This window comes from Schistocerca americana, chromosome 4 (assembly GCF_021461395.2).
Source record: "Schistocerca americana isolate TAMUIC-IGC-003095 chromosome 4, iqSchAmer2.1, whole genome shotgun sequence".
Taxonomy (NCBI): domain Eukaryota; kingdom Metazoa; phylum Arthropoda; class Insecta; order Orthoptera; family Acrididae; genus Schistocerca; species Schistocerca americana.
In genome coordinates, this window is record NC_060122.1 from 341,652,672 (window position 1) to 341,665,135 (window position 12,464).

At 42.0% G+C, this 12,464-nt stretch overlaps 1 protein-coding gene across 1 annotated transcript in view; it reads right to left on the minus strand.

The window, feature by feature from the left end:
* Positions 1-12,464, minus strand: part of LOC124613219 (trypsin-like) — an 81,762-nt gene that overhangs the window by 11,085 nt on the left and 58,213 nt on the right. The window contains exons 5-6 of the mRNA XM_047141892.1: positions 10,179-10,292; positions 9,863-10,009 (exon numbers count right to left, since the gene is read on the minus strand). Of these exons, the coding sequence (XP_046997848.1) occupies positions 9,863-10,009; positions 10,179-10,292 (261 nt within the window). The remainder of the gene's footprint in view (positions 1-9,862; positions 10,010-10,178; positions 10,293-12,464) is intronic.

Sequence of the window (12,464 nt, forward strand, 5' to 3'; positions counted from 1 at the left end):
ATGGAGAGTGCTACGGGAGAACCAGTTGTTTCCGTATCATGTACAGCGTGTGCAGGCACTACCAGCAGCTGATCGGCCTCCACGGGTACACTTCTGCGAATGGTTCATCCAACAATGTGTCAATCCTCATTTCAGTGCAAATGTTCTCTTTACGGATGAGGCTTCATTCCAACGTGATCAAATTGTAAATTTTCACAATCAAAATGTGTGGGCTGACGAGAATCCGCACGCAATTGTGCAATCACGTCATGAACACAGATTTTCTGTGAACGTTTGGGTAGGCATTGTTGGTGATGTCTTGATTGGGCCCCATGCTCTCCCACCTACGCTCAATGGAGCACGTTATCATGATTTCATACGGGATACTCTACCTGTGCTGCCAGAACATGTGCCTTTACAAGTACGACACAACATGTGGTTCATGCACGATGGAGCTCCTGCACATTTCAGTCGAAGCGTTCGTACGCTTCTCAGCAACAGATTCGATGACTGATTGATTGGTAGAGGTGGACCGATTCCATGGCCTCCACGCTCTCCTGGACGGCTGTGATACAATGCCCCATTCTCCATGGCTGCATCAGCGCATCAGGGATTCCATGCGACGGAAGGTGGATGCATGTATCCTCGCTAACGGAGGACATTTTGAACATTTCCTGTAACAAAGTGTTTGAAGTCACTCTGGTACGTTCTGTTGCTGTGTGTTTCCATTCCATGATTAATGTGATTTGAAGAGAAGTAATAAAATGAGCTCTAACATGGAAAGTAAGCGTTTCCGAACACATGTACTCATAACATATTTTCTTTCTTTGTGTGTGAGGAATGTTTCCTGAAAGTTTGGCCGTACCTTTTTGTAACACCCTGTTTAGAAGAAGTTTTATTTTCGGTTAAAACCTGACAAACTGAGTTTGTGGGTGGGGTATGTAGTGGAACGCGAAATTGAAGCGTCACCCATCCACCAGTGTCAACCCAGTTTACAGGTGAATATAAGTTTAACTTAGTGTTTTGTTTATGTACACTCCTGGAAATGGAAAAAAGAACACACTGACACCGGTGTGTCAGACCCACCATACTTGCTCTGGACACTGCGAGAGGGCTGTACAAGCAATGATCACACGCACGGCACAGCGGACACACCAGGAACCGCGGTGTTGGCCGTCGAATGGCGCTAGCTGCGCAGCATTTGTGCACCGCCGCCGTCAGTGTCAGCCAGTTTGCCGTGGCATACGGAGCTCCATCGCAGTCTTTAACACTGGTAGCATGCCGCGACAGCGTGGACGTGAACCGTATGTGCAGTTGACGGACTTTGAGCGAGGGCGTATAGTGGGCATGCGGGAGGCCGGGTGGACGTACCGCCGAATTGCTCAACACGTGGGGCGTGAGGTCTCCACAGTACATCGATGTTGTCGCCAGTGGTCGGCGGAAGGTGCACGTGCCCGTCGACCTGGGACCGGACCGCAGCGACGCACGGATGCACGCCAAGACCGTAGGATCCTACGCAGTGCCGTAGGGGACCGCACCGCCACTTCCCAGCAAATTAGGGACACTGTTGCTCCTGGGGTATCGGCGAGGACCATTCGCAACCGTCTCCATGAAGCTGGACTACGGTCCCGCACACCGTTAGGCCGTCTTCCGCTCACGCCCCAACATCGTGCAGCCCGCCTCCAGTGGTGTCGCGACAGGCGTGAGTGGAGGGACGAATGGAGACGTGTCGTCTTCAGCGATGAGAGTCGCTTCTGCCTTGGTGCCAATGATGGTCGTATGCGTGTTTGGCGCCGTGCAGGTGAGCGCCACAATCAGGACTGCATACGACCGAGGCACACAGGACCAACACCCGGCATCATGGTGTGGGGAGCGATCTCCTACACTGGCCGTACACCACTGGTGATCGTCGAGGGGACACTGAATAGTGCACGGTACATCCAAACCGTCATAGAACCCATCGTTCTACCATTCCTAGACCGGCAAGGGAACTTGCTGTTCCAACAGGACAATGCACGTCCGCATGTATCCCGTGCCACCCAACGTGCTCTAGAAGGTGTAAGTCAACTACCCTGGCCAGCAAGATCTCCGGATCTGTCCCCCATTGAGCATGTTTGGGACTGGATGAAGCGTCGTCTCACGCGGTCTGCACGTCCAGCACGAACGCTGGTCCAACTGAGGCGCCAGGTGAAAAGGCATGGCAAGCCGTTCCACAGGACTACATCCAGCATCTCTACGAGCGTCTCCATGGGAGAATAGCAGCCTGCATTGCTGCGAAAGGTGGAAATATACTGTACTAGTGCCGACATTGTGCATGCTCTGTTGCCTGTGTCTATGTGCCTGTGGTTCTGTCAGTGTGATCATGTGATGTATCTGACCCCAGGAATGTGTCAATAAAGTTTCTCCTTCCTGGGACAATGAATTCACGGTGTTCTTATTTCAATTTCCAGGAGTGTATTTTGTAATATTTGTAATGGTTGTGAATTATCTAAAGTTTTGTATTTATTTTTATGTTTCATGTACGGAGAGGGTGGCGCAACGAACGGAGACAGCATCTTCACTGCCGGGACCAGATTGAAAATTGCTGGCCACTATACGTCGCGGGTCGACAGCCCAAGAGCAACAGAAGATCCTGAAACCGAGTTGTTGCGTCGTGCTTCTAAAAACTGAAAAAATAAGAATTTGTAATGTTTCTACAACAATGACGTCATAGAAAGTTTAATCATGTTGTAAATTTTCAGTCCTATCTCGTCAAGGCTCATGTTCACGTCTATATATAGTATATATGAAGATAATAAATTAGTGTATACTACAAAAGTTTAAATACGTGTTCCGAGAATTTATTTATGAAGAATTATGTTATGGAAGAAGTATTACTGATTTATTTGACGAGATTATTAATTTTTGACAACGTTCATTGCGAGTTTGGGTCTTGAAAGTTTATTCAATGTGTTTTTAATATCTATTAAAGCAGATAACTTGCATTAATATAATTTCTGAGAAGAAACAAACGACATCTAAATTGAAAAAGTTTGCGCAAACCAATTGGACTGAATGACGTAATTCTGCGCATACGACTCAAATGATGATGTTTTAATTACAGTTTCGTTCAAGAACCATTCACAGACAACTTCAAAAAGAATTTAAATAATTTTGAAGTGTTTTGTAACTGACGTAGGTGACGAAGTCTGCACATGGTCATATGTCGAAAGAAAATCATTTATACAAATTTACGTCGTTACACTACACCTGCAACTGAAATGTTTACATTAACTCACTCTGTGCCCCATATTCCTATTCATAACCAATCCTACTCCCGTTATTCCACTTTCTGCTGTTATTGAGATTATCATATGTTAATTTGACCATAATTCTTACGTTGTTTCCATTCCACTTCACTGACCACCCAGTACATGTAGTTTTCCTTTTCAGATTTCCTAGCTTACATTCAACGTTCCAATTTTATATGCTCCAGGCAGCGACTCCTAAAGTATTATCCGTTTATTAGCTGTACCACCTGCGTCTCACATTCACCTTCCCCTTGGCAGTCCCCTCAACGATATCCGAATGGGGGATTGGGATCTTTTGCCGATAGAGAGATAAGCATGACCCTATTTCATCTACATGGCACACATCCTGTGGGTATCCCTACTGCTTTTTTAATGTAATGTTTCCCACTGACTTCTACAGCCTCATAACGTGGGTTATTGCTGAGTCTTCAGCCTCTTAAACACAGTTTCCTGCCAAAAGGGCAAGAGAGTGCCCTGACACAGTGTCCTTTCGTCCATCCGTTTTAACAAGGCTGTTGGCAGAGCGAGGGTGACATCTAATGCCGGAAGTCTTAGGCCGCCGTTTTCTACGATTTTTATTCAAAATTATGTAGTGGCTAGGTTCTAACCCGTGACATTTGATGTTTTGACTCCTAGTCAAAGGCGCTCCCCAAAACGTAAGGTTACACAACCATAAACGATAGAATAGACACCGTTAGTTCAAAGCATGTAACTTATATTCGAAAACTAAATTCCAAAAATTCTCAGACTTCAGTAATATCCTGTTGTGTTTCTATTCTTGATTTTGTTTTCTGGTTAGTCTAACAACTTGTAAGAAAAGTAGCTGTTGATGCCGCAAGATTTTATAATGGGGTGTTGGGGCCAAATGCATTACTAGCCTAGAGCGTCCAAATATCTGTTCCTGAAAGTGTCTGCAACCCTGTGTCTAGCTGAAGCACGGTCCTCAGTGGTTTATAGAACAGTGTCTGTTTCTCACCACGGCGCCCCAGTGAGACATATAATTAGACTTTGTGTATTCTCTTTCCTGAAAACTGTATCACCGTGTTGCAAATACTTTCAGTTTAGTCACCTTCGCTTAATTCCGTCTCTCAGTAAGTGAATTTTTCTCCCTGAATGCAAAACATACTACAACGGAATTACCTGTCTCAGAAGTTGGGAGATACTGCCCTCAAAATATGAAAATATTTTTCTATTGAAATAGGCTATCGTTCATTACGTGGTTGCCAAATATCTATAAAAATTTAAATATTCTTCTTTAACAGCCAAACTTAAGACCAGTATTGTTTTTAGGTCATCTATAAATTCTCTAAAGTGAAGTTACTGTACAGTAACGGGATGAAAATCTCAACACCAGGAAGGAGCTGTGCGGAAAAAGCGGAATTTAGTAGACGTGTCCGTACATCTGAAAGATGATACCTTTTCACTCTTTGCTCCAATCGCGTAAGAATGGAGGTAGTAGTGCCACTATGAGGATGCAAATCAGCTTTGCTTTAAGTACAGGCTGTAACAGTGGTGAGCTATAGTCACCTTTAAGATTTCATGTGATAAGTTAATGATCTCAGCAAAAATACCTTTTAAGGCTACATAGACGCCATTGTCAACATCTCGCTGAGTTGAACGAGAACCTATAATATGAGGAGCTGGTTGTTCCTTCTACGGTATTGCAAACAGGCTAGGCAGGAACGTAGCTATTGTATATGATTAACGGCAGCGGTAATCACGATAATATGTGGTCACAAGCAGACTAGGCTCTGGATGGCTACGTGGTGTTACCGAGAGAGAAGAACATCGTCTTCCGTATATGACCCTGGTGCATCGTACTGCATCTGAGCAGCAGTTGGCACCGCAGTGACACAAAGAACTGTTACTTCAAGGACCGCTCCGAACCAGGCGCCTTGTAGCGTGCATTCTATTGACCGCAAAGTATCTCCACTACCTAGTTCAGTGTGTCAAGTGAGATGTCATTGGAGGGCAGGATGAAGATTTTTTTGTGTTTTCTAATGAAAGATGATTCTTTCTTAGTGCCCGGTGGTGGCCAAGTGTTGGTAACAAGGATGCCAGTAGAGCGCCTGCAACCAACCTCTCAGCGTGCTAGACACATTGGACCTACATGTATGTTTTGGTCAGGGTTGCGATTTTGTATAACACCAGAATCACCATTGTAGTTACCCCATGCACTCTGACTTCAGATTTGTACTCGAATCTGGTGATTCGACTTGTTGTGCTGTCCTTCATTAACACCATTCCAGGGCGTATTTCTAACCGAATAACGCTCACCCGCATGCCGCTGTTGTAACCCGACATGCTCTTCGGAGTATTGACATATTGCCTTGGCGTTCACGATCACCAGATCTGTGTTCAATCGAGCACATACGGACCATTAAGGAGCGTCAACTCCAGCATTAATAGTCGTACTGGCCGACCAAGTGCAATAGGCATTGAACTGCATCCTACAAACTGACTTCCTGCATTTGTACAACACAATGCATGCGCGTATGTATGCTTGCATTCAACATTCTGGTGGCTACACCGGTTGTTAATATATCACCATTTCACAATTCCAATGGATTACCTCTCTCTTACATTAACTTGTGATCTTGCAACGCTAATCACACAAATATATTTCACGGAAAGAAAGATGAATTTCCGAAATTTCATTACTCTAAATTAATTACTTTTGATGGTGTGACTTGTTCGCATCAGTGTATATACTCCATTTCCCTGTTACGTAAAAATTAATTTCTTTTAAACTGGTGAGAGTTTTCACATTCCATTTTTCATATTTCATGTGAAACTGTAAACAAAATGCTATACGAAAAAGAGACCCCACCATCTTCAAGTTTCCTATATTTTCGATAGAGGATTACATAGCCTGGCTTTTTGGGCTGCTAACTCTTACGTCGTATAAATGGATATATCAACGTCTTAATTTTTCACAACTAGAAACCACGACTCTTTACTTCGTTATCAATTTCATATAATACTCCATATCCCACTCTTATGTTTGTCTATGGATACATGAACCATGGACCTTGCCGCTGGTGGGGAGGCTTGCGTGCCTCAGCGATGCAGATAGGTGCAACCACAACGAAGGGGTATCTGTTGAGAGGCCAGACAGACGTGTGGTTACTGAGGGGGGGCAGCAGCCTCTTCAGTAGTTGCAGGGGCAACAGTCTGGATGGTTGACTGATCTGTCCTTGTAACACTAACCAAAACGGCCTTGCTGTGGTGGTACTGCGATCGGCTGAAAGCAAGGGGAAACTACAGCCGTAATTTTTCCCGAGGGCATGCAACTTTACTGTATGGTTGAATGATGATGGCGTCCTCTTGGGTAAAATATACCGGAGGTAAAATAGTCCCCCATTCGGATGTCCGGGAGAGGACTACTCAGGAGGACATTGTTATCAGGAGAAAGGAAACTGGCGTTCTACGGATCGGAGCGTGGAATGTCAGATCCCTTAATCGGGCAGGTAGGTTAGAAAATTTAAAAAGGGAAACGGATAGGTTAAAGTTAGATATAGTGGGAATTGGTGAAGTTCGGTGGCAGGAGGAACAAGACTTCTGGTCAGGGTTATAAATACAAAATCAAATAAGGGTAATGCAGGAGTAGGTTTAATAATTAATAGAAAATAGGAATGCGGGTAAGCTACTACAAACAGCATAGTGAACGCATTGTTGTGGCCAAGATAGATACGAAGCCCATGCCTACCACAGTAGTACAAGCTTATATGCCAACTAGCTCCGCAGATGACGAAGAGATTGATGCAATGTATGATGAGATAAAAGAAATAAATCAGATAGTGAAGAAAGACGAAAATTTAATAGCCATGCGTGACTGGAGTTAGATAGTAGAAAAAAGAAGAGAAAGAAACGTAGTAGGTGAATATGGAATGGGAGGAAGGAACGAAAGAGGAAACCGCCTGGTAGAATTTTGCACAGAGCATAACTTAATCATAGTTCACACTTGGTTCAAGAATCATAAAAGGAGATGTATACATGGAAGAAGCCTGGAGATACTGGAAGGTCTCAGATAAATTTTATAATGGTAAGACAGAGAGTCAGGAACAAGGTTTTAAGTTGTAAGACATTTCCAGGGGCAGATGTGAACTCTGACCATAATCTATTGGTTATGAACTGTAGATTAAAACTGAAGAAATTGCAAAGATATGGGAATTTGAGGAAGTGGGACCTGGATAAACTGAAAGAACCAGTGGTTGTACAGAGTTTCAGTGAGAGCATTAGGGAACGATTGGCAAGAATGGGGGAAAGAAATACAGTAGAAGAAGAATGGGTAGCTTTCATAGATGAAATAGTGAAGGTAGTAGAGGATCAAGTAGTTAAAATGACGAGGGCTAATAGAAATCCTTGGGTAACAGAAGAGATATTGAATTTACTTGATGAAAGCAGAAAATATAAAAATGCAGTAAATGAAGCAGGCCAAAAACGAATACAAATGTCTCAAAAATGATATCGACAGGAGGTGCAAAATGGCTAAGCAGGGATGGCTATAAGACAGATGATGTAGAGGCGCATATCACTAGGGGTAAGGTAGATACTGCATACAGGAAAATTAAAGAGAGCTTTGGAGAAAAGAGAACCACTTGCATGAATATCAAGAGCTCAGATGGAAATCCAGTTCTAAGCAAAGAAGGGAAAGCAGGAAGGTGGAAGAAGTATATAGAGGGTCAATACAAGGGCGATGTTCTTGAGGACAATATTATAGAAATGGAAGAGAATGTAGATGAAGATGAAATAGGAGATATGATACTGTGTGGAGAGTTTGACAGAGCACTAAAGGCCTAAGTCGAAACAAGGCCCCCGGAGTAGACAACATTCCACTAGATCTACTGACATCCTTGGAAGAACCAGGCCTAACAAAACTCTACCATCTGCTGAGCAAGATGTATGAGATAGGCGAAATATCCTCAGACTTCAAGGAGAATATAATAATTCCAATCCCAAAGAAAGCACGTGTTGACAGATGTTAAAATTACAGAACTATCAGTTTAATAAGTCACAGCTGCAAAATACTAACGGGAATTCTTCACAGACTAATGGAAAAACTGGTAGAAGCCGACCTCGGGGAAGATCAGTTTGGGTTCCGTAGAAATGTTGGAACACGTGAGGCAATACTGACCCTACCACTTATCTTAGAAGAACGATTAAGGAAAGGCAAACCTACGTTTCCAGTATTTGTAGACTTAGAGAAAGCTTTTGACAATGTTGATTGGAATACTCTCTTTCAAATTCTGAAGGTGGCAGGGGTAAAATACAGGGAGCGAAAGGCTATTTAAAATTTGTGCAGAAACCAGATGGCAGTTATAAGAGTCGAGGGACATGAAAGGGAAGCAGTGGTTGGGAAGGGAGTGAGAGAGGGTTGTAGCCTCTCCCCAACGCTATTCAATCTGTGTATTGAGCAAGTAGTAAAGGAAACAAAGAAAAGTTCGGAATAGGTATTAAAATCCATGGTGAAGAAATAAAAACTTTCAGGTTCGCCGATGACATTGTAATTCTGTCAGAGGTAGAAAAGGTCTTGGAAGAGCAGTTGAACGGAATGGACAGCATCTTGAAAGGAGGATGTAAGATGAACATCAACAAAAGTTAAACGAGGATAATAGAATGTAGTCGAATTAAGTCGGGTGACGCAGAAGGAATTAGATTAGGGACTGAGACACTTAAAGTAGTAAAAGAGTTTTGCTATTTTGGGAGCAAAATAACTGATCATGGTCGAAATAGAGAGGATATAAAATTCAGACTGGCAATGACCAGGAAAGCGTTTCTGAAGAAGAGAAATTTGTTAACATCGAGTATAGATTTAAGTGTCAGGAAGTCGTTTCTAAAATTATTTGTATGGAGTGTAGCCATGTATGGATGTGAAACGTGGACGATAAATAGTTTGGACAAGAAGAGAATAGAAGCTTTCGAAATGTGGTGCTACAGAAGAATGCTCCAGATTAGATGGGTAGATCACATAACTAATGAGGAGGTACTGAATAGAACTAGAGAGAAGAGAAATTTGTGGCGCAACTTGACTAGAAGAAGGGATCGGTTGGTAGGTTATAATCTGACGCAACAAGGGATCACCAGTGTAGTATTAGAGGGCAGCGTGGAGGGTAAAAATCGTAGAGGGAGACAAAGAGATGAATACACTAAACAGATTCAGAAGGATGTACGTTGCAATAAGTACTGGGAGATGAAGAAGCTAGTACAGGATAGAGTAGCATGGAAAGCTGCATCAAACCAGTCTCTGTACAGAAGACCACAACACAGATACAACTAATATAGATACATATGATTCGTCCTGTTTACAAGTACGAATATAATTCACGACTACTGGTTTGCCTCTGCTCAGCTTTGTGATGCTATACTCTTTTTCTTCTTACATTAACTTTTGTAGTGAGTTACATATAAAACATTAGCGTGGGTTTGAAGTTTATACACGGAGAATGGTTACAGTTGATTAATAAAAGAAGAAGGACAATGCGTAGTGAAAATCAAGGGAACACCGTTCACCTTCCTGACACAGCAGACGCGTGAAGTCAGAAACGTTCAGATAGATTTATAAACGAAGAAGAGAAAATACGACCACTCACCCCACATTCTCCTCTGTCGGCTTCTCCAGCGCAGATGTTGGTCTCCCTCGGGGACATGAAGTAGTACTCATACGTTGCCGCGCAGTCTGCGTCCGACCAGACAGGGGCGTCAACCTTTAGCAGGGCTCTGGCGACGGATGTGGACGACTGAAACAAATAGGGTGTACAGCACTGTTATATGCCATCACCGAGATTGTCTCACTCCCAGCTGTTACCATCATCATCATCATCATCACCATCATCATCACCGTCAAGTACAGTGCGGGGTGTTCTGAGGCTCACTTCGTCGTTATCCTCCTAACATTAGTGAACCCACCTCGGTTGTTCCCCAGCCGACCACGGTGGCTGTGGTGCCGGGAGACGTCTGCTGGCCCGATGACGGAAGAGAGACCGCCTGTATGGTCGACGAGAACGACAGCGGTTGCGCCAACTGCAAGAAAGGAGACCTCACTGTCAGCTAACAACCACTGGGGGAACTTTTCTGTGCATTAGTAGAAAGCGATGGAACCGGTCTTCAAATACATTATATGCTTCGACCTGGCCTGGCCTGGCCTGGTCACTATGTCAGCGGCAGCAGTGTCTTCGCTTACATGGAAAACTAACGAACTGATGCCAAGGAAACTCCTAATACTCGTACATGGATTTTACAACGAGAAAGTTAATACCCTTTTGAAATTCTAATTACGAGGTAATCTTCAAATTCTTATAGATTTAGTTTAGCTGTTTGAGTATGTAAACTATTTCTTCGTGCTGCGTGTGTTATCAACATATCAACTGTAATCCTTGATTTTATCAGCACTCTGCTTGAATTTAGTAAAAAACTAAAAAATCCTTTTCTATCCAGCTAAAAGAAATGTTCACAAGTATGCTCATAAGGCAGTTTCCTATTGCTAGGTTGTCTTTTTATGTTTACACTTGAAAAGAAATTGTACAACAGCACTAACTGTAATGTTACAGTCAACTAATATGTTTTGATCACACTGGCTTTGCCATATTCTAATCAGTCCTTCCTAAAAATGAGTATTGCTTCTGCTAATGGGAAGTTTGTGTGGATGTTTAATCTCTTTTGCTAAGTCTTGCTAGTTTCTAAACATAAATTTAGTTTAAAAATGTATATTAATCAAGCTGTTAAGATTCTTAAAAAAATACTCAGGACTAACTTTGCACTCAATAATGGAAGAATCATTGATTCCTCCTTATATATCGTTGGTGCAACCCTTAGTCTGGTTGTTTCGGGATTCATAATTACACAAACTTTAATTTCCTTTCCCGTGAAAATAGAGCTGAAGTTAAGCATTTTTTTATTCATGCATTAAATTTATTTGTTGCATCCTCGTCAGGTTTTTCTTTATGAAAAATTCATGTACTTTTTTCTTTTATTGGTCACTGAGAATGATGACCGTGGTATTTTCCTATCAACAAACGATATTTTCTGATGCTTAATCCGTTAGACTTACGACGAAATCACTTTAGCGAGGGAAAAAAATTTAAAACACACTGTCATGCAATACATCTGAAAGGAAACAGATAATTTAGCACATATGATCCACAATACTAGGGTTCGAGTTGGTTTCTGTACTGAAAACTCATTAAATTGCAGGATACATCATAAAATACTGAAAGAACCTCCCTTCATTCAAACTGGCATTTGCAAAAGATATAGAGGGGATTGCAATAAATTATACTCACGGCAGATGGAGATCAGTTTTAACAGACAGATTAAAGAACACACCACAAAGAGTTAAACAAATCGTTAATATTTATTATCCATCTGGGAGGAAACAGCCACACTACATGTTGGATATAAAGTAAAACTTAAACACTGAACAGACTGGGGGGAAACCATGAACATATTGGAAGAGCAAGACATATAAGGATATGTTTCAAAATGGGCTACCACAAATGTTAAATGAACAGGCGCACATGTAAAATGCTTTTAAAGGATTTTTCGCCAGTTCTACTCGTAGTTTTGATTCGGTGTCAATAGAATAACATGAGGGACTGTTTTTATGTGCATGAATTCAGTCAGTATTTTTTGCAGAGCAGCACTGTGTTTCTAAGCAGGAGTGGATTTTTAACTTCTACTGCTGACTAAATTGTTTAATTTTAATGTACTAGTTTAGTGAAAACGAACCCATGAGACAGTTTTAGAAACGTCTTACTAAGACGACTATTATACACAGCAATAATGAATGTAAATGATTTTAGCATTATGCAAATCTCCAAACAATTTTAACAGTTCACAGATTTGTGTTTTGCTGCTTTATGGTTAGTGTACTGGCGACGTGTGTATCGATCATATTTAGAAGTGGCATATAATCAATAACTAAAAAAAAATAAAATGTTTAATGACTCTTAGAAACATTTGCGTAGTGTCACGAATAATTGATTCTACTAGTAATGGCTGCAAGTAGTTTCAAATTACACTATATAATATTTTTATTACAAATTTAGTGCAAGTATGCAATGCTGTAGCCACATGACTTTAACTCCCTGTTACGATAATCTCTGACTTCTGCAAAATGTCATGTTAAGTGTAATCTTTGTATGACGCTCAATTCCCGCGTTTCTGCAACAGGTTTTTTTATGTTTGACGAAGCAA